The sequence below is a fragment of the Saccopteryx leptura genome, chromosome 3 (assembly GCF_036850995.1).
Source record: "Saccopteryx leptura isolate mSacLep1 chromosome 3, mSacLep1_pri_phased_curated, whole genome shotgun sequence".
Taxonomy (NCBI): Eukaryota; Metazoa; Chordata; class Mammalia; order Chiroptera; family Emballonuridae; genus Saccopteryx; species Saccopteryx leptura.
The window spans coordinates 334,793,139-334,815,244 of NC_089505.1; the positions used below are offsets into that span (position 1 = coordinate 334,793,139).

The 22,106-nt window shown below is 46.7% G+C and overlaps 1 protein-coding gene across 3 annotated transcripts in view; it reads left to right on the plus strand.

Annotated features, from left to right (window-relative positions):
- MATN2 (matrilin 2) overlaps positions 1-22,106 on the plus strand; it is a 178,671-nt gene that overhangs the window by 144,555 nt on the left and 12,010 nt on the right. For 2 of the 3 annotated variants that reach the window (XM_066379185.1, XM_066379183.1), the window contains exons 9-13: positions 1,880-2,002; positions 2,541-2,663; positions 15,300-15,422; positions 16,691-16,813; positions 19,459-19,581. In XM_066379185.1, coding sequence (XP_066235282.1) covers positions 1,880-2,002; positions 2,541-2,663; positions 15,300-15,422; positions 16,691-16,813; positions 19,459-19,581 — 615 coding nt within the window. The remainder of the gene's footprint in view (positions 1-1,879; positions 2,003-2,540; positions 2,664-15,299; positions 15,423-16,690; positions 16,814-19,458; positions 19,582-22,106) is intronic. The other variant, XM_066379184.1, reaches the window with a different exon arrangement.

The following is a 22,106-nucleotide window of genomic DNA, read 5'->3' on the forward strand; positions in this document are numbered from 1 at the left end:
GACAGAGATAGACTGTGAGCGAGAACAGTGCAGCTGTTCAGCATTTGGACCCTAAACTGCCAGAAGGGGAAGCTTCACAGATGAAGCATTAAGTTCAGAGCAGTCCCCAGGCAAACCTGGACCCCTTCAGTCTTCAGAGGGAAGAAAGTGCCTCAATTAGCTTTCTAAGGACTGATCTCAGAGGTCAAGGAACTTTGGCACCAGAAGGTTGGCACTGCCATGCCTCTGGATGTGTGTGTCCTCTTGAGATGTAAGTGGGGGGAGCAGGTCTCCACTTGGAAAGGAGATGCCCTGGTGAAGACGGATCTGAGTGCCTTCTGCTTTCTTCCAGAAGTGTGGGGTCTGCCAGCTGACAAGCCCTGGCAGGAATCCCGGGGCAGGCTGGGCAAGATCTGGCTGAGCCTACCTGGAGACCCAGGGACCAAGGCCTGCATCTTTCTCCCAGCATGCCTTGGGGGACCTAGAAGAGCTCAGAGGAGAAGCTAGAGGGATGGGCCATATCTCCCCTCTGGAATCTAATAAGAAGGACCACCTAGTCAGCTTCAAAAAAGAATAAACCAAACCATTCCTTCCTATGAGTTCCCTGAGAAAACCATAGTATCCTATTCCCCTTGAGGGCTCAGGGAGCCTCAGGCCATGTTGACAAGAAGCCCTTACGGGCGCCCACCCTGGGCAGGCTCTGCTGTGAGCATTTTCCGGGCATTCACTCACTTAATCCTCACAGCAGCCTCATGAGGCATCTATGTTCTTATGCCTATTTAAAGAAAGGGAAACTGTGGCACAAAAAGATCAACTTTCTTGGGGTCACACGACTGGTAAATGGTGGAACCAGGATGTGAGTACAAGCCTCTGGCTCCTGAGAGCCTGCAAATGTTTGCAGTAGGCACATCTACCGGTGGAATGTTCCAGAAGGCATCAGTCCCAGGCCCTGTGGGAGTCAAAGAAGTCCACTTGCTGGCCATGCACAAGGCCTCCAGTGTCTCACCAGTCTCTGGGTTTGCATTTTCTCCATCAAGGAGATCTGATGGAGATCAGATCAAGGGTGGCGGCCTGCAGGGCTGTCTGTGGGAGCAGCCCACCACAACTGTGTGTCACTGTCCCTCATATTCACTGCCACGGGACCAGCTGTGCAGCGCGGGGCCCCGGAGCCGCTGCATATGCAGGCCCAGGCTCTGGTGTGTTTTCTCTATCTGGGTGTCCTGGTTATAGGGGGAAAGCCTCTTTTTATTTCATTTTCAGATAGAACTGAAACTATACAATTAATTCTTACTCAGCACTTCTTCATAATCATAAGTATCCATTTAGTGGTGCCTGCCAGCTACTGTCCTGAGGGTGTCACACTTATCAACTCCTCTACTCACTGCATTCTTCTAAGAAGCCACTGTCATCATCCCCGTTTCTCAAGTCAGGACCAATGGCAGAGTCATCCCATAGCCAGGAAGTCAGGGAGTGGGGTTTGATCCTAACTAATCTGATGCCAGAACTCTCATTCTTTAGCAGTACTCGGTCAGCTGGCAAGCCCAGTGGCTCTGGGCCCACGGTGTGACCTTCCTGAGCCTTGCTTTCCTCCCAGTGAGATGGGGCTCGCACCTGCTCTCAGCACTGCCCCGAGGATTTCAGATTATGGTGCCAAGGCCCCAGCCCAGAGAGCTGTTGTCATTAACACCCACACAAGACTTGTACATGCTTTCCTCTTCAAAGAAATGGGAAGAGAAATTAACAGACAAGACGGATATTATTCGAGAGACCAGCCACACAGAGTAGAATAAAGTGAAGTGGGTCCTCAGGGGCTGCCTCAGAGGAGGCTTTGTGTTCAATGCCCCCTTGCTGGTGGGCGATGCCTCCCGTTATTTTCTGTTTTCGTGTGTGACAACCACAGGGGTGGACCACTGTGCAGAGCAGGACCACGGCTGCGAGCAGCTGTGTCTGAACACAGAGGAGTCCTTCATCTGCCAGTGCTCCGAAGGCTTCCTCATCAATGCCGACCTCAAGACCTGCTCCCGTGAGTCCCCCTCCGTCCTTCTCTGATGGGGGGTGGGGGGGTTGCAACAGGAGTTGAAAAGTATGAGGACTGTAAAGCAGTGGTCCCCAGCCCCTGGGCCATGGACTGGGACTGGTACCGGTCCGTGGGCCATTTGGTACCGGTCGCAGAGAAGGAATAAATAACTTACATTATTTCCGTTTTATTTATATTTAAGTCTGAACGATGTCTTATTTTTTTAAAATGACCAGATTCCCTCTGTTACATCCAAGACTCACTCTTGATGCTTGTCTCGGTCACGTGATATATTTATCCGTCCCACCCTAAAGGCCGGTCTGTGAAAATATTTTCTGACATTAAACCAGTCCGTGGCCCCAAAAAGGTTGGGGACCACTGCTGTAGAGGACAGTGTGCTGCGGCCCCCTCTTTCCTCTGCCCTTTGTTCCAGGGCGATCACGGGGATGTCCTCTGGGGACTGCACGCCTGGGAGTGAGGTGGGGTAGGAAAGGCAGAGGCCTCGCTGACCTCACTGGCCTCACCTGGCTGTTGGGTTTTGCAGGGGCTGATTATTGCTTGCTGAGTGACCATGGCTGTGAATACTCCTGCATCAACACGGACAGGTCCTTCGCCTGTCAGTGTCCTGAGGGACACGTGCTCCGCAGTGATGGGAAGACCTGCGCCAGTGAGTGTTCGAGGCCTGGTGACAAGCGGGCCTCCCAGGGGCGGCCCCGGGCGAGGGGCGGTCCCGGGCGAGGGGCGGTCCCGGGTGAGGGGCGGAGCCGGGCGAGGGGCGGTCCCGGGCGAGGGGCGGAGCCGGGCGAGGGGCGGAGCCGGGCGAGGGGCGGTCCCGGGCGAGGGGCGGTCCCGGGCGAGGTGCACTGTGGGACCGGTGGTGCCTGTGTGTCCGCTCCCCGGGTTCGCTGGGCAGAGTGAGTCAACGTGCGGAAAGGGCTCTCCCAGCGATGTGAGATGGCTTTTCCTGTTTCCACAGTCTGCCTCACGGTCACTCTAAGGCAGGACGGAGCCCAGTTTCTTAGCTCTCACTTCTCTATCCTCTCAATCTGGCTGAAAGTGGTAGCTCTCCGGGTGGCACAGGATGAGATCGCTGCGGACCCCCATGGCCGGGGCTTCGTGCGGAGCTGTGCTAAGCACAGGTGCTCCCCGTTCCTGCACCCTGTGGAATACCCATCCCGCATGAGAAAACTGCAGCTCAGACTAAAGAAGGAGCCTAAGGTTACCAGCTGTTACGTAACGGGTTCAAACTCTGGTCCGTGTGACTTCAAAGTCAGTTCAGGAGAAGGGGAGGCTCTTGAGAAATCTTTCCTCTTCCTAGTGTGATAATCTAGCTTCAGATGGTGAGATGGCCAGTGATGTTTCTTGGGTATATACTTCCTTGCAGCTGGTTCCAACTGCACTCTCCATTAATTAAAAAAAGAAAGAAAGAAAAAGCTCCTAGATCTTTCTCTCTCTTTCATTCAAAAAAATGCTGGGGTTTTTTGCCCTATAATCCCATTTTCAGGATGAAGACTAAAAAAATCATTTTTGAGGGCCCTGGCCGGTTGGCTCAGCGGTAGAGCGTCGGCCTGGCGTGCGGGGGACCCGGGTTCGATTCCCAGCCAGGGCACATAGGAGAAGCGCCTATTTGCTTCTCCACCCCCCCCCCCTCCTTCCTCTCTGTCTCTCTCTTCCCCTCCCGCAGCCAAGGCTCCATTGGAGCAAAGATGGCCCGGGCACTGGGGATGGCTCCTTGGCCTCTGCCCCAGGCGCTAGAGTGGCTCTGGTCGCGGCAGAGTGACACGCAGAGCATCGCCCCCTGGTGGGCAGAGCGTCGCCCCTGGTGAGCGTGCCGGGTGGATCCCAGTCGGGCGCATGTGGGAGTCTGTCTGACTGTCTCTCCCCGTTTTCAGCTTCAGAGAAAAAAAAAAAATCATTTTGAGGAAAGGGATCAGAAATGGAGGAAAGGGACTATAATTTACCTTCCCCATCCTGCTAATCTTTCTGGTTATCGGGTCAAGCTTCCTGAGCACTTATACAACTGTGGCCACAGCCTAATTTATCCACCTTTTTATACGGTCCATTCACATGGCAGGTGAGCCGACTGCCCAGCTGGGCGTGCCTCCCTCACTGTGAAGCCTGTGAGAAATGTTTCCCTCGTGTGAGACAGATTCTTAAGTCTTGGCAAAGGGATTATCCATTTTAAAGCTTGCTTGTGGCTGCCTGCCCGGCTGCCTCCAGGACTGCCGCGTGAGCCAGCAGGGGTGGGTGTGGGCATTGGGGCTGCAGAACGAGGATGGGTGTGTCAAATTTCATCAACATCTGACAGCATGCCAAAGCCAGATGCATGGCTTGTTTTTTTTTATTATTGGTTTGTTTTAATTCTCCATCATATTAGATTATTCATCCCCTTCTCTTGTCCTCCTTCTTACTGTAACCGCCAAGAGTAGACTCTAACGTGGTTGCAGGCCATCTAAGAAATTATCACAGCCCTTCCAAACGAATGTTGCCTCTTTTCTTTAATATCCATGCCCTGTCCCTCCCTACTCAGGTCCACATGTAGGTTATGCAACTGATGCTTTTAAATGTTGCCCATTTTCTCATTTCAGGTTTGTTTATAACTAATGATACCATCATATGAATAGATGTTCAACAGTACAGTTTGATGTGTGTGGTATATATGGTTGTGACTATATGAGAACTTGAGAGATGATCAGATGGGTTAGCACATCCTCAGGGAATGGTGGTACCGAGGAGACATTTTCCCCACCAGCGATTCCCTTGATTGAAGCTATTTGTTGAGCTGTTCCCTAGTTGAAGACTTTCTGTCTGCCCCAGGATGGTTTGGTCTAGCTGCCTTGTCCTATATAGTAATGGGCTGTGTGTCCTATAATAGTGTGGCCAGAGTTAACTGGGGACTGGGATGTATGCTTCCCAGCTCTGTGCCAGATGATGAAGGTCCTGATGACGTGACTAAACCTTTTTGGAAAAACCTGCTGGGCTGTGGATGGGCCCACGGGGGTCAGCAAGCCTGGCTCAGTAGTAAGACTGCCCTTGGCCCTTCATACAGGCAGCCTTCACCAAGAGCTTTTATAGCAGGTGGCCTGAAGAACCCCTCACTCGCCTTCCAGAAGGTTATCTGAGGCATAGACTAATTGGCTCTGGTAGCCCCATACCTCTGCGGGTCCCTTGGCCTCTGCGGCATCTGAAGTGGAGCCCGTTCTCCCTTCCTCTGCCCTTGGCCCCCAAGCTGTGATTGTCCGGATTCTGCCTAGGAGCCTGCCTTGCTGTGGGGGGTTGGTGGCATATTGGGAGGAAGGAGAGTGAGGAATGGGCTTCAGCTGAGAGGCCCCCTCCCTTCTCTGGCCCCTGGAAATTTCCTTAGATAGAACTTTCGCAAGGAGATCCCAGCATCAGGAAAGACTCCACGGACTAGATGTACACAGGACACAAGGCCCGATGGCCTGCCAGCCCCTGGAGCTTGAGACCAGGTCTTATTTGGCCCATGAGGGGTGCTCAGTACAGTTCAGTGAGCGACTGTCAGAGACCACCTGTCTTTCTGTCACGTGGTACCTGGCACACGTTCCACTCCCTGCTCAGTATCGGTCAGCAGCTCTCCGTGTCGCTCAAAGTCAGTTTCCAGCCATGCCCCTCGATGTGGCAGTGCTGGAGGACCCCCTCCACCAGCCCTTCAGCCCCATTCCAAGTCTTCCGTAATCCCTCTAGTTCTTCAAGAGGGTGAGTCCCCAAGTTTTCCGAGCAGGGGTGCATTCCCAGTCCATCCGTGTCCACTTAGGATAAACTCCCGTTCCCATCCATGCTGGTGGGAGCGCAGCCTCTGGCTGACATCGGCCGCCCCACATAGACACACCTGTGGGGAACTTCCTGCCTACCCTCCAGCTGGGAGCTCCTCTCCTCCACCCACGCAGGCTGGATCAGCCCTCTCCACAGCCCTCTCCTGCCCCAGCCTCGCCCTGTGGCTCTCTGTGCACAGATCTGAGAAACAATGGGGCAGAGTGGGAAGAATACTGAACTAATAGCTAATTTGTTGCTTCCACCCTGAGCAAGGGAATTGATGCTCTCTGGATCCCATCACTCAGCTGTAAGCTGGGAGTGATCATTTCTGCCTATCTGTCAAGGAAGGTTCATCGAAGAGCTTTGGCAACTTGTAAATGGCCGCAAATGCCTAAAATACTATGGTTATGGTCTTATCTCCCATGTTAGGCTGTCCCACACTGAGAAGGCTGAAGTGACCACCACCCCTGAGGGCCTGGCCTGTTGGAGGGGCCCCTAGGAGAGGTCACCCAGAGAGGCATCAGATTCAGGAGGCTAAGGATGCCCTGGGAAGACCACCTTCCTCTGACAGGTGGAGGACCCTGGTGGGGGTCTGAGCACTGGACATCCCATCGGGGCCTCCCTAGTCCAGCCTGCACAGGCAGAGCTGTGAAGGCCTGTCAGGGCCTGATGCCCCCAACTTGACTCAGAAGGGTGGAAGAAGCCCTAAGCAAGGCAAAGAGAGTGCTCTGGTCTACTAGGGCTGCCATAACAAAACACCACAGGCTGGGGCTTAAACAACAGAAGTTTATTTTCTCACAGTGCTGGAGGCTGCTACTGTGAGTGAGGTCAAGATGCCAGTGTGGTCAGGTTCAGTGAGAAGCTTCTAGGCTGTGTCCTCCATCCTCCAGTGGCAGAGAGAGGGGAAGAGGGAGAGCAAGCTCTCTGCTGGCTCTTCTTATAAGGGCACCTCATGGGCTCTCCACCCTTATGACCTCATCTAAACCTAATAAACTCCCAAAGGCTCTGCCTCCAAATTACCATCACACTGGGGGGGGGGGGTAGGGCTTCGACATACAGATTTGGAGGGGACACAGTTCAGTCCACATTATAGGTTTGATGGACAGGAGGGAGCTTAGAGCTCTTCCTTTCTTTTGTGGGAAACAGACTCAGGTAGGACACTGGCACCCCAGACTGGCCCTGGGGCCGGTGGCAGAGTCAGGACTAGAACCCAGGTCCCCTAACATAGGATCGCTTGCCCTGAGTGAGTGAGATGCCTTCTAAAATCAGTTCAGCTGCTTCTTAATTTGTCTGAGCTGAAGCTTCTGTGAAGTTAGCAAATGATTGGCTGCTCCTAGTTTTATTATAAGAAAAGCCAGAAAACGGTATAATTCTATCTCTCGCCCTTGGTTCCCCTCTAGGCAGGCGGCCACTGTGGCTTTCTCCCTTTGGGGTTGGGGTTGGTTTTAATAACCTCCTATGTGGAACCCCAGACACAAGATTGCTGTCTGTCATCACCACAGTGGTGCGAGTCCATGGAACACATTACCCCATGATTGCTGCACCGCAGACGTATGTGACTCACCAGATGTGGAACCCAGATGTGGGGAGCACAGTCTGTATCAGCAGGCAGGGATGCCATAAGGGGCCCACTATGTCCTGAAACTTCTGATCATCCTGACCCCAGACTACAGACCCCATTTATGATTAGGGCTTAGTCACATGTGTGGACCTGCTTCCTCGCTGTGAAAGGGGGAGGATCCTTCTTTAGAGAGAAATGTTTTCTTCCCACATCCTGTGATTCTTCATAAGTCCTCTCATCCATTTCATCTCACTGGTGGCTCCCAGTCAAGTCTGCCCTCACTCTTGTCTCTGGATTTGAGTCTAAGTATTTCCTTAAACGGGGTCCATTTACTTTCATTCTCACACCCATGGACCCTGTTACTGCCATGTGTTGGGCATGTCATGCTGACTGTGGGCATCCCTGGGGTGGATGCAGGTTCATTTTCTGCCCTGACACAGTTTAAAGTTTCTCAGGGAAGGAAGATATGAAAGACATAATACCATCCATTCTGTGTGATGAGAGTTGTGATGTGGGAAGAAAAAATGCCCCAAAAGCATGTGACGGGGGGGCCCATCACGTTGTCTAGAGGAAGTCTCCCGGGAAAGAGACGTTTGATCTGACAACTGGAGATTGATGGAGTGAGTGAGTCAGAGGTAGAGGGTGTTATGGCCTGGGTGTTTGTGTCCTGCCAAAATTCATACATTAGATTCCTAACCTCACAGAGGTGATAGTATTATGGGGCCTTTAGGTGACTAGGTCATGAGCGTGGGGCCCTCATGAGTGAAATTTGTGCCTTTTAAAAAAGATCCACAGAGCTCCTGTTTGCCATGTGAGGATACAACTAGAAGTCTGCAACCTGGAAGGGGGCCCTCACACAACCATATGGGCACCCTAACCTCAGACATCCAGCCTCTGCGATCAATACATTTTTGCTGTTGTAAACCACCCGGTGTGTGACATTTTGTTACAGATCTATGGACTAAGGCAGAGGGGAGCTTTCTGGAGGCACAGGAAACAGCTCGTGGAAGCCCAGGGTCCAGAGAGAGTACTGAACGTTAAGTTCTGAGTGTGAGAGGGAGACCGGTTGAGAGAGGAACATGGCAGGCAGGACAGATCACCTACAGCAGTTAGAGTTATAATAAATTATTTGGAGGCCAGGCCTCCCTTGAGAAAATTATTTTAATTTGTCTTCTGAGAATCTATCAGCCAGTCTGAGCATACTGCTGACCTAGGATGACCATTGGATGTGCACTGGACCAGGGAACACAAAGGTGATAGATTTGTGGTCTAATCATACCTCTGCCCCAGTATAGCTGACAGAATCCACCTCTGCAGATTAAGGGACCTTGGGAAAATCACCTCCCCTCTCTGGCCATCAGTTTTCTCATCTTTGAAACAAAAGGATTGAATTAGTTTATTTCCAAAGTCTCTTTCACTCTGAAAATACAGATAGAGCCTGGCACAGAGGAAGTGCTCCGTAAATACTTGCTGAATGAATGAATGAACACTTCGCTGGAGCACCCACGGTTCTCCCCAGGTTAAGGCACCCCATGATAGTGCATCAGGGGTGGCGGTTCTCCTTGCCTGTTGGAGACCCACTGAAGTGCTTTCCTAGAGAGGATTCCTTTGGCTCTGGGGAGAAGCTGGATCCCAGCTGGTCCCAGACTTGGCGAGTAGAAAGCGGCTACAGCCTGTGGTCAGAAAGTTAACTACAGTACAACTTGGGCATTCCCTAGTTTATCACGTGTGGCTTTTTAATTTATGAGTGATCCAGAACGTCCCTGACACGCAGAAACTGGACATTTTGCTGAACAAATGTGAATTGTGCGCTGTGCAGGACGGGTGTGTGGGAGAGAGTGAGGAACCGAGCTGGCTGCCAGCATCCACACCCACTGGTTCTCACTGGAAACATCTGCACAAAAATCCAGGGAAGTGGGTCTAGTTACCCTTGCTTTTCAGAGTGGGAAACTGAGAAAATGTTTCCTTTGGTTCAATGGGTACTTACTGGGGGCCTTTTGGGTGCCAGGCATTAAGTTGGTGCTGGGAGATGCAGGAGAGAAGGGCACATACAGTCCAGAGTCTCTGGAGATCAGAGCCCATGTGAGCATGCTCCAGCGAGGAGGTGGGCACAAAGCCAAGCCAACCACATACAATGCTGTTCAGTGACAACTGTGACACTACCAGGGGGACAAATGCCTGGTGCTCTGAGGCCTTGTGCCAGGAGGCTAGCGGAGACATCTGGAGATGGTAGAGGTTCTAGAAAGGAGTCTCCCGGGAAAAGGCGTGACCATGCAGAGCCCTGTGGTGGGAGGGCTTCTGGCTCGGTACCAAAGTGCTGAGGTCCTGAAGGGAAGTTCTCAGAGCTGGGGGAAAGCGGCCAGCTGAGGTGCAGGGCAGGTCCTGCAAACCTTGCCAAGGATTCTGGCTCATTCCAAGACTCTCCGGAAGCATTGAAGGATATCGGGCAGAGGGCGGGAGTGACGTGGACAGACTCACAGTTTGGATGCAGGACCAGACTGAGTCTGGGCGGGAGCGGATGGCCGGGAGGGGGAGAGAGCGGGTGTGCAGAAGCCCGTCAGTACGTGATGCAGCAGCCCAAGACAAAGATGATGGTGTTTAGTTCCTGATGGTGGAGGCACGGAACAATCTGGGTACTTGGGAAGGTCTCTGAACATAAGGTCTGGGTCCACTGCTAGCATCTCAGTCCTGCTGGTTTATTGGAAACATCTGTAAGGCTTTTAAAATCATCCAAAAGCCCAGGCAGCACCTAGGTCCCTTGATACAGAGACCGTCTTATGTTAGTTGATATAAACTCTTTGGCGGTCAATTTGGAAACATTTATCAGCTCTTAAATGTTCAGATCCTTTAATTAGGCATTTTACTTCAGGATGTTTTTTTTTCAGATATACCCTCAGGTTGTATGCAAACTATATGCACAAAAAAATATCCACCACAATAATGTTTGTAAATAGTAAAAGACTAGGAACCACCTAGCATTTGCCCAGTCAGTAATAGACTGGTTATGTGAATGATGGTGCAGCCTTTAAAAATAATGATGTAGCCTGACCAGGCAGTGGCGCAGGATAGAGCATTGGACTGGGATGCGGAGGACCCAGGTTCAAGACCCCATGGTCGCCAGCTTGAGCGCGGGCTCATCTGGTTTGAGCAAAAGCTCACCAGCTTGGACCCAAGGTCGCTGGCTCAAGCAAGGGGTTACTTGATCTGCTGTAGCCCCACGGTCAAGGCACATATTAGAAAGCAATCAATGGACAACTAAGGTGTCACAATGTGCAATGAAAAACTAATGATTGATGCTTCTCATCTCTCTGTCGCTGTCTGTCTCTCTCTCTGACTCTCTCTCTTTCTCTGTAAATAATAATAATAATAATAATAATAATGATGTAGGGTGTCAGAGGTGAGAGAGGGGTATACTTTTAACTATGAATTCTTTGTTTCTCATTAAGAATTTTTGTTGACATTTTATTTTTAGAGTAGGTAAGAGATTTACACAGCTCAAAAATCAAAACAATACCAAAAAAAAGTTAAGAAGTTTTGCTTCCACTTCTGTGGTTCCATCCTGTTCCTTCCTTCCACCTCCTATCAATAATGGGTGATGGCCAGTCTCCAGGATGGCTCGGGTGCCCCCATCTTCTGGTATTCACATACTTGCATAGTCCCCCTCCGTAACTGTTGGTCAGTGTAACCAATAGCACATGGAAATAACGCTGGTATCTCACTTCTCAAATTTAGTTATAAAAGACTCTGTGGCTGTTGTCTCGGTTGCCCTCACTTCTTGGATCACTCACTTTGGGGGAAGCCATGTTGGAAAAGCACACGTGGCTGGAACTGAAGGCTCCAGCCAACAGCCAGTGAGGAGCTGAGGCCTGCCGATAAAGGCCTGAGTGCATGGGTCAGTTCCTCCAGGTCCACTGAGCCCTGAGAGCGCTGCGGTCCCAGCTCTGACGCCTTGACTGCAGCCTCTTGAGAACTCTAAGCCACAACCACTCAGCTAAGTCATCGCTGCTTTCCAGGTCCTCAGAAACTGTGTGAGATAATGCTTGTTGTTTTAAGTTGCTAAATTTTGGGGAAACTTCCTGCATAGGAACAAATAGCTAACATACCATTTTTGTTAGTTTATTACTTATCTTTAATGTTTCTTTATGTGAATAAAAGCAAGTACAAATATATTTTTTTATTTCCTCCCTCTTCTTATATAAAAAAATGATGTACCATGTTCTCCATTTTATGCCTTTTTTGACTCAGTGATATTTATTGAAGATTTCTTCCTATTACAAAGAGCACTTGCTCAGTCTTTCTACAGCTGTCTAATGGCTCATTGTGACATTTATTCAGCTAGTTAGTCCCCTATTTCTGGACAGTTAGTTGTTTCCCACTTTTCATTATTATAAGCAATGCTGTAATGAATAAGTAACGTGAAAGTATGTTCCTTCATATATGGTATCTGTGGTAGAGAATTCCAGAAGTGAAGTTGTTGGGTTCAAGTTACAAAGTTACATTTTATAACTTTGGTAGATCTTTTATTTCCTTTCTTTTCTTCTTCTTCTTCTTCTTTTTATTTTTTTATTTTAAAGAGAGAGCAAAAGGGAGAGAGAAGAGAGAGAGAGAAGCATTCATTAGTTATACTTGTGTGCTCATTGCCACTTCCTGCACATGCGCTGACAGCACCCTTGGTGTTTTACGATGACACTCTAACTGACTGAGCTAAGTGGCCAGGGCACTTTGGTGTATCTTGCCAGATACTCTTCCATAGGGGAAGTATGCCCTTTAACGTGTTTGAATTTTGAATTAGGTGCCTGTTTTGCTTTTAAAAAGTCTCTGCAGGTGATTCTGCTGCTCATCTGAAGTTGAGAACTCATCACTGTACTGCTCTCTGTTGATCAGGACTCTGAGGGGGTGAGGAGGGGAAAAGTTAAAAACCCTAGCTCTCCACATACTTTTAAAGCACTGCACATAGTGCTTCCCCAGACCCTGTCGGGGAATGATGGCAAGAAGAAGCCCCTGAAGCAGCCCAAGAAACAGGCCAAGGAGATGGACGAGGAAGATAAGGCATGCAAGCAGGAGCAAAACAAGGAGCACAAGACACTTCAGGGACTTGGGGAACTGAAAGCGAAGGCTGTGGGGAAGGGCCCGCTAGCCATGGGTGGAATTAAGAAATCTGGCAAAAAGTGAGCTGGTCCTTGAGCCTAGGGCAATGGTGACCCTTAATTCCATTTGTTTTAACATCTGGATTTCCTGCCATAACGTCTCTTGCCACCTGTAGCTAGAATGAGGTATTGTCTTGGAGCCTGTTGTATATTTAAGAACAAACTTTTGTAAAAATAGTAATAATCATGCAGTGACTCATCTCATTAGCTGTTCTTACTCTGCCATTTCAGCCTTAGCTGTAGAGTCAGAGAAAACGCAGCCCAGAATCCTGTCAAAGTGTGTTCTTCAGTTGTTGTGCTACCCCAAATTCTGTACCAGCTGGAATTAAACCAGCTCGCTTGAAATGGCAAAAAAATAAAAATTAAAAATAAATAAATAATTTAAGCACAGGCACATAGCAAAATTTTCAGACAGCTGCTAATATGGAAGCCGGGAGAACTCAGAAAGTGAGCTGGGAGCGCCCAGGTAGTCTGCAGCTAAGGGTGAAGACATGCCCCTGTGGGCAGTGGCTTTGGGCTCAGCAGGCTCCGGAGGAAAGCGGGGACCTTTCAGCCAGGTCAGGCTTAGACCACCAGCCTCGGGAATGCTAGGGTATCGGGCTCTCAGGCTCCCTGTGGGAAGACTCACCCCCTGTTCAAGATGAAAGCCTGAGCTGGAGCTAAGAGGACACGGGGGCGAGAAGGGAGCTCTAGAAAGAAGGGGTGTGCTCAAGGGCGTCTGTCTGAACGACGGCTTGGCACGGCCGGCCTGAAAGAGTTATAGCTACTTTATTACCTTGGAAAATAGAGTGTTCTTAATATGAATTCATGGTGGGGAAAAAATGCTTACCTCCACAGCCAGCTAGCTGGCTGGATGTGGATTGTGCAATTGTATTTCCACTCAAGACCAGGTGAGGAAATGTTCTGCATTAATAATAACCCTAGACTGTGCCTAGAGTAGTAAGTCCTGTTCAGAGCAAACAGGAGAGGCCAATCCGTTCAACTCTCTCGCTGATCATTTCAGTTAACATAAATAACACTTTCCCATTGTTCGAGAATTTTGGCAGTGCTTCTGCTCAAAGGAAGACAGGCAAAATCCCATTCGTGTCTGCAAGCTTACTTTAGGACAGCAGTGTTCAACGTGTTTCATCTCATGGCACACATAAACTAGTGACTAAAATCTTGCGGCACACCAAAAATATATTATATATATTTTTTGCCAATCTGACGAAGAAACTAGGTATAATTTTGTTTCATTCATACCAGACAGCTATTGTTGTGTTGGCTGTTCTTCTTCTTTTTTTTTTTAATCTTCTAAGGGAAAAGAGGTCAGTGCCCCTGACTATATAGATGTTGCATATGTTTAAAATTCTTAGGCACACCGTTGAGAATCGCTGCCTTAGAATATAGCAATGCAGTCAAGTTGGAGAAAAGATGATTCAGTGGCAGAGTATATTTTTAGTCTGCTGCTAACACTTATTAGCAATTGGCTTTAGCAAGCCATTAACCTTAATTTCCCAGCAGGTGAATGAGAATAACAACAGATGCCTTAACTGCCCCACAAAGTGGTTCTCAGAACTCCTTTCCAAAACAAAATGCTGCAAAAATGCCTTAGAAAAAGTGTATGGTCTGTTCCTGATTATAGAAGTGATTATAATTTTCAGAGCTTTTAACTTCAATGAATATCCATTGTTTAACTTTCACTCCATCTGAAATGATTGAGTTGATGGCTCAGAAATGTGTCATATCCTTATGAAGGTCGATTCTTCGTGTCAACCTATCAGCAAATCTCGTATGCTCTACCCTCAGAATAGGGCCACAGTCTGACCACTTCTCCCCAACCTGGGTATTACTGCAGTTGGTTTCTCTAGTTCTCTGTGCAACATCCTTATCCATGCCCCATGCTGGGCACAGCAGTCACTTTAAAATGAAGTCAGATCAGATTATGTCACTCCACTGCTCACCCCCCCCCCCAGTGACCCTTTCGCACTCAGATCCAACTACTGCCTGTGGATCCCGGGTGTTCTGTCCCCGATCACTCCCTGCCAGGCTCCCATTGCTTGGGTTCACTGATCTCTCTGACTTTCCTGAAACATCCCAAGCACATAGTCTTATCTCTGCAGTTTGCACATTCTTTCTTGGGGGCACTATTCTTTCCCGGATACTGTACACTCGACTCATCTCTTTCTTCAGGGCTCTGCTCAGTGTCACCTTATCTTACTGCAGCAAATAAAATGGCAAGTGTTCCCCATGCTCCAACCCAGCAGGCATGCTCTACCCCCCTTAGCTTGCTTTTCCTCTGAAGCATTTTCCCCATCTGACATGTATTTGTTTATCGGTGGTCTTCCCCATCTTCCCTCCTAGTCCTGCTGCCGACTGTAAGATGCACAAAGGGAGAGACTTAGTTTTATTCATTGTTGTACCTCCAGAGCCTAGAAGAGTGCCTGACTCATAGAGTAGGGACTTAGAGAATATTGTGACATATGCATGCATATCTCAGTAGATATGTAGGTAAGTTCTTTACATTATATGATGACCAATGAAGTTGAACTTATTTTCTAATATTTATAGGTCATTTGTACCTCTCCTTTTCTAAATTGTCTTTTCATGTCTTTTGTTCATTTTTCATATGAAGATGGTGATATTGTTTACACTATGTGCTGTTTATATTCAATATATTAAGAATTTTTGCTCACAGACATGTTTCTACTTTGAAATGTACGCTATGGAATTAGGTACTATTTTAATTTCAAGTGTCTGAAATGTCTTTTGAGACTGAATAAGTCACTAATGTCTGAATCATTTCCTTTTTCTGTTTTTCTAATTCCACTTGGGTTTTCAGAATTGGACGCTTGTGCTTTGGGGGACCATGGTTGTGAACATTCATGTGTAAGCAGTGAAGATTCTTTTGTGTGCCAGTGCTTTGAAGGGTATACACTCCAGGAAGATGGAAAAACCTGCAGAAGTAAGTTTTTGTTGAAGCTGGCTCACATCAATGTGTCTGACTTCTGCATGGAACCCACCAGCCTGGTCTATCAGTTACTCTCGAATTCAATGCCACACGGCCCCCAAATGTAATGTGGGATCCTGGATGGGATCTTGGGTCAGAAAAACAACAGTAGGTAAACATTAAGGAAATGCAAACAAATGGTGAACTTGCATTGATACTAGTTAATGTATCAATATTGGCCCATTAATTATGGCATGTATTATTACATTAATAGAAAATGTTATAGGGAAACTGGGTAAGGGGGTTTATGGGAACTCTGTAATATCTTTTCAGTTTTTCTGTGAATCTAACACTTTCCTAAACAATAAAGTTCATTAAAAAGAAAACGAACAAATGCACATATGAAAAATGTCACTGTTAGAGCTACAACTGAAGTAGCTCGTTTACACCCTGTGGTAAGAAGCAGCGGGTTAATTGTGTGGTTTTGTGGAAAGATGTGCAGTCTGAAACCCAAGATTCTATTGACTTCTATCTCTGCCATTTATTAGCCAGCAACTGGCTTAACTTCTCTGAGCCTTTGTTTCTTTATTTCTACTAATATTGTTGTTGTTTCTGGGAGCACAAATCCCTCAAAGAGAACACCTTATGAGGAAGCCATTCTTATGTCTCAGAAAGCAAAGCCTCTTAAATGGGGCCAAGGCACATCTTCATATAATCAAAGGGGCTGTGTGACCCTGAACAAGTGATTTTCATCCCTCTCAGTCACCTTTTTTCTCAAGCTTCTCAAAGCACTTTTCAAAGGGCAACTCATGTTTACAAAAATGGGTTAATAGGAATTATTACTCTCATTTTTCAGACAGGAGAGGTAAGGCTCCAAAAGATTGAATCTCCTGAGTCACATAATATGTCAGGGACAAATTCAAAATTAGATTTTAGTGCTGCTAATCTAAATTGAGGTTCCATTTCTTAAGCAATCATACTTAGGAAAAAGTATTTCCCTCCTGATATAGAAACTCTACCTGCAGAGAGCCAGTGATGTGTTGCACCTTTATGAGACACTGAATTACGTAGATGCTAGTGAACGAACCTGGTGAAGACAGTGAGGTCTGAAGAGTTCGTCCTGATTAGAGACACTGAACTTCACCTCAATTTCACCTGCCCCACGGATCACTGAGCTCAAAGGGCTCTGGAGTCTGGGTGCTGAGCTGAACGGATCCTCTGAGATAAAGCCCAGAGAAACTTTATGTTGATGAAATTGTATTAACTTGCTTTGCTGTCCCCAGGGAAAGACGTCTGCCAAGCAGTAGACCATGGCTGTGAACACACTTGTGTGAACAGTGGCGAGTCGTACATCTGCAAGTGCTTGGAGGGGTTTCGGCTCCATGAGGATGGGAAACGCTGCAGAAGTAAGTGACTTCCAGGTAGAGATGAACCTGTCCATCTGTGGGCTTGGTTATAGAACTTCATTTCATCTTTAAAAATCTTCCTTTGCAATCAATGTCACAATTGCAAGTTCCTGCCTAGTTTGCTCTGAAGTGTTTTGCAGGTGATCAGTACCGCAGACCCTTAATTGTTAGGAATTTATCAGTCAAGGTCCTAAGTTGTCAGGCTCTTAGCTTCTTTTCATTTTCTCTCAGCTGTTGGCTCTCTTTGCAAGAGTTCTGAGGAAGCTCAGAGCCTTGCACAGTGCCTAGCTAATCAGGGGACTGCATTAGAATCTCTACAAGCAATCACTGTGGGGAATAGAGGATAATTACAGTGCTTTTTCTTCTTGGAAGCTCTTATAAATAAGGGTAGAGGGTGGAGGAGGGGCTGAAGAGATCTTCTGTGGGTTTTATTTATCCATGCCATCATTTGGTTCTGAGAGGTTACATAGAAGCTTAGTCAGGGTTCTCCCAAGAAATAGAACCAGTAAGATGTGTGTGTGTGTGTGTGTGTGTGTATGTAATATAAATAAATAGATATATATATGTGTGTGGATGGATAGATAATAGATTAGGTAGATGATAGATAGATAGATAGATAGATAGATAGATAGATAGATAGATAGATAGAAAGAATATGATTACAGGGGTTTGACAAGTCTGATTTCTTAGGACAGGCTGGCAGGCTGGAGATCCAGAGAAGAGCTAATGTTGCAGCTCTCACCCAAAGGCAGTCTGCTGGCAGAATTCCTTCTTCCTTGTGGGAACCTCAGTCTTTTTTTCTTAAAGCCTTCTGCTGACTGAGGTCCACCCTCATTATGGAAGATAATCTGCTTTACTCAAAATCTGATGATTTAAATGTTAATCTCATCTGAAAAATACCTTCAGTACACCATCTAGACTGCTCTTTGACCAAACAGCTGGGCACTGTAGCACATAAAAGTAACAATCACAGCGCCCAAAGGAAGAGAAAGACAGACACGCTAGCTCAGTGAGGCGGGTGTTAGAGAAACACAAGGCAAGGATTTTTCTCCACTGTGAGATTCTGAACTGTTAATCCCTGCTTTGGGGTGCGGGGAGGCAGTTCGACACTGTCTGCCTGCTTTTGTGACACCATTTCAGTGGGAAGAATGGCCCTTTTTTAGTTAAGGCAAAATAAACTCATTTGCTTTTGAGGTTAATTTGGGGAATTTCCTCACATACTCCTTTGAGATCCTGGGGTCACTCCATGTGTCAACAAAGCTGGGTTAGATGGAACTCACTGCTCTCACCTTTCCACCAGGAAGAAGGGCCCCTACCTTTAGTGAGAACTGACTCCTGGGGTGCCTGTGGGACCCTGGTGTATGCAGGGCTCCCTGCACAGTCCAGTGATTTGCTTTCACACAGCAATGTCCCTTCTGTGGAAACCATGTCTCCTCTTCTGCCCATCATGTCTGTCCAAGCCATTTGTTCATGCTTTTATTTCTATGTCTATAAATACAAGTGTACACATATGCACCATTTATTTATTCAACACATTTGCTGCTTAGTAGGTACAACTTCAACCTTTGGAATATAATTGCTAAATCAAATCCTTCCATTCCCACTTTCTAGAGGGATCTATAGTGTACTGATTGCAATTTGTGGGAAGCTTCTTCCCCTTTTAGAGAGCCAATGACAGAAAAGAACTGTAGGCTTTCACCTGGTGGAGGGGGAGGGTACTCGGGAAACGACAGGCCTTGTCTGTGTCATCAACTTGCTGCAACTCTGGGAAATTCTGTGAAACTTTTAAGTGTTTTCATTTGAAAGTCGGGTAAAATCATTCCTGCCTTCCTCTTACCATAGGATATTGTAAAGATTTAAGGGCTGTAACTACGTTAAAGAGTTTAAAGTAACTCACACATGAGAAATGTTCATTCGACTATTAAAACAGGAATGTTTAGGATGTCTGTGGGGAAAATATTAATCAGTAGTTTGGGAAAATAAGAACTCAATGCAGGTCGAACAATTAGAAAAATTAATAATAACCTCAGGACCCTGGTCAGTTGGGTCAGTAGTAGAGTGTCAGCCGGTGTGTGGATGTCCTGGATTTTATTCCTGGTCAGAGCACACAGGAGGAGCAACCATCTTCTTCTCTACCCTTCCCGCCTTCCTCCTCTCTCTGTCTCTTCCCTTCCTGCAGCCTTGGCTCTATTGGCTTGAGCGAGTTGGCCCCATGCAATGAGGATGGCTCCATGGCCTCCACCTCAGGTGCTAAAATTGCTCCGGTTGCAACGGAGCAGTGGCCCCAGATGGGCAGAGCATTGCCCCCTAGTGGGCTTGCTGGGTGAATCCCAGTCTGGGTACATGCAGGAGCCTGTCTCTCCACCTCCCTTCCTCTCACTAAAAAAAAAAAAAAAAAAAAAATGTAACTCAGAACATGGATCACTCACCTTACCATTCAGGCTTAAGGTAGTGAAAGCGTTCTGAGTGTTTCTTTCACCATGCCCCATCCTAAGTATTAGACTGAGAAGGGGATATTTCAACAAGGGTTTGAGCAGGGATGGATTTTTATAAAATGGATGACTTCCATGATCACTCTTGACATGACTATTCAGTCTGGCTCATTTCTACACTGATGGGATTGCTCATCTCTGCATTTTCTTCAGGGAAGGATGTCTGCAAATCAACCCACCATGGCTGCGAACACATTTGTGTTAATCGTGGCAATTCCTACATCTGCAAATGCTCAGAGGGATTTGTTCTAGCTGAGGATGGAAGACGGTGCCACAGTAAGTGATCTGAACTTGACTTTCTGCTTTAACTTGGTTTGGGAGTAATGGCTTTTTGGAAGATTTTCAGGGAACAAACCCCTCACCTCTGCTTCTCCCGTAAATATAAATGTATATGCCTCAGTAGAGAATGGGAAGAGAGCTTGACTGCAGCATTTGTGAAAAATCTTGAGACCTGTGTTGAGCTGGAGAATTACATTCAGTTCTGAGCACCACACTTCAGGAAGAGAGGGATGGCTCAAAGGTGTAAACATTAAAAATAATATAAACTGAAGTAGCAGAAAAATTTTTAGAAAATTAATTTATAATTTCAGAATAGAGAAGACCTTTCCAAATATGACATGAAATATAAAGACCATAAAAGTAAAAAAGGGGAAGTATATATTAAAAGATTAAAGCTACAATGCTTTTTCTTTTAAATTATTAGATATGAGAGATCAAAAAGATGATCCTTTATTTTGGCAAAGGTATATTATAATAGGTAATTACAAATTTATTAATAAGTGTCTGAATTGGTACATTTAGAAGGGCAATTTGGCAATATTTTAAAGATCATTCAACTTGTAGGAGTTTCTCCTACCAATATATGTGTTTATTTACAAAGCATATATATAAGAACATTTTTTTTTTGTATTTTTCTGAAGTTGGAAATGGGGAGGCAGTCAGACTCCTGCATGTGCCCAACTGGGATCCACCCGGCATGCCCACCGGGGGGCGATGCTCTGCCCATCTGGGGCGTCGCTCTGTTACAGCTAGAGCCATTCTAGCACCTGAGGCAGAGGCCACAGAGCCATCCTCAGCACCCGGGCCAACTTTGCTCCAATGGAGCCTTGGCTGTGGGAGGGGAAGAGAGAGACAGAGAGGAAGGAGAGGGGGAGGGGTGGAGAAGCAGATGGGCGCTTCTCCTGTGTGCCCTGGCCGGGAATCGAACCCAGGACTCCTGCATGCCAGGCCGACACTCTATCACTGAGCCAACTGGCCAGGGCCTGTAAGAACATTTTGTGTGGTATAATTTGTATCATTGAAAAATTGGGAACAAAGCCTTTATTGATTAGGTAAGTTATGGTGCAGCTACATACTAGAATACTATACAGCTGTTCAAAAGAATAAAGGTGCTCTAGTGTAGTCCCAAGATATTTTTAAGTGAAAAAAGCAGAGTGCTGAATGGTTTTTATAGTACTTTACCACTGACATATTTTGTAAGAGGCTCCCTCTAACATATATATACGCATGCACACACACACACACACACATAGAGATTCATACATACACACATATATACTCTTTTGTAATGTTTTAATTTTGTTCTATGTGCATGTATTATTTTGTAAAAAAAATTTAAGAAAAAAGATAGAAATAAGATTTAGAAAGCATCATGGTGAGGGAATTCAGTATGATGTCAAGTGAAAAATAAAGGAAGAAACTGGAGTCTTTGTAGAAAAAGAGACTTGAAGTACCATTCAAATATTAAAGTGACTGTCACCTCATTCATGATTTCTATGACCCTGCCCCACCCCAGGGAAGGAGAGGACACAGGGGAGAAGCTACAGCTCAGCACAAGGACAAAGAAACTTTCTCTCAGGGAAGCTGTATGATGAATTAGTTAAGATCCTGAGCTTTGGGTTAGACAGATCTGGATCTAAATTCCCATTCGTACATTTGTATGAACTTGGACATATTACAGTAATACCTTGAGATACGAACTTAATTTGTTCTATAACTGAGCTTTTAAGTCAGTCAACTCGTATATCAAACTGCCAATACTGGACCTGTGCGTCAATGCGCCAACCAGCGGCAGCTTCCCAAATCACGCCTTGTATCTCAGAATTTCACTCGGATCTCAAACAAAAATACGAACCAAAAATTTGTTTGTTAGTCTGTTCATATCTCAAGGTACCACTGTATTTAACTTCTCTGAGTCTAAGTTTTTTCATCTATAATATGAGGAATAAAGAAGATCATACAGTGTGTCCGTAAAGTCATGGTGCACTTTTGACCGGTCACAGGAAAGCAACAAAAAACGATAGAAATGTGAAATCTGCACCAAATAAAAGGAAAACCCTTCCAGTTTCTGTAGGATGATGTGGCAGCATGTGTGCATGCGCAGATGATGACATAACACCATGTATACAGCAGAGCAGCCCATGGCCATGCCAGTAGAGATGTGGATGGTACAGAGGAAAGTTCAGTGTGTTCTATGGCTCGCTAAATTCGAATCGTGACCAAAGTGCAATGTGAATATCGGCGTGTTTATAACGAAGTGCCACCACATAGGAATAACAGTACTCGGTGGGATAAGCAGCTGAAGGAAACCAGCAGTTTGATGGAGAAACCCTGTTCTGGTAGGCCATCAGTCAGTGACGAGTCTGTAGAGTCTATACAGGATAGCTAAGGAGCCCTAAAAAATCTGTGCATGAGCCCACATCGAACTGCACTGAAAAGATATGAAACTGGGAGAGTTTTCCTTTTATTTGGTGCAGATTTCACATTTCTATCATCTTTTGTTGCTTTCCTGTGACCAGTCA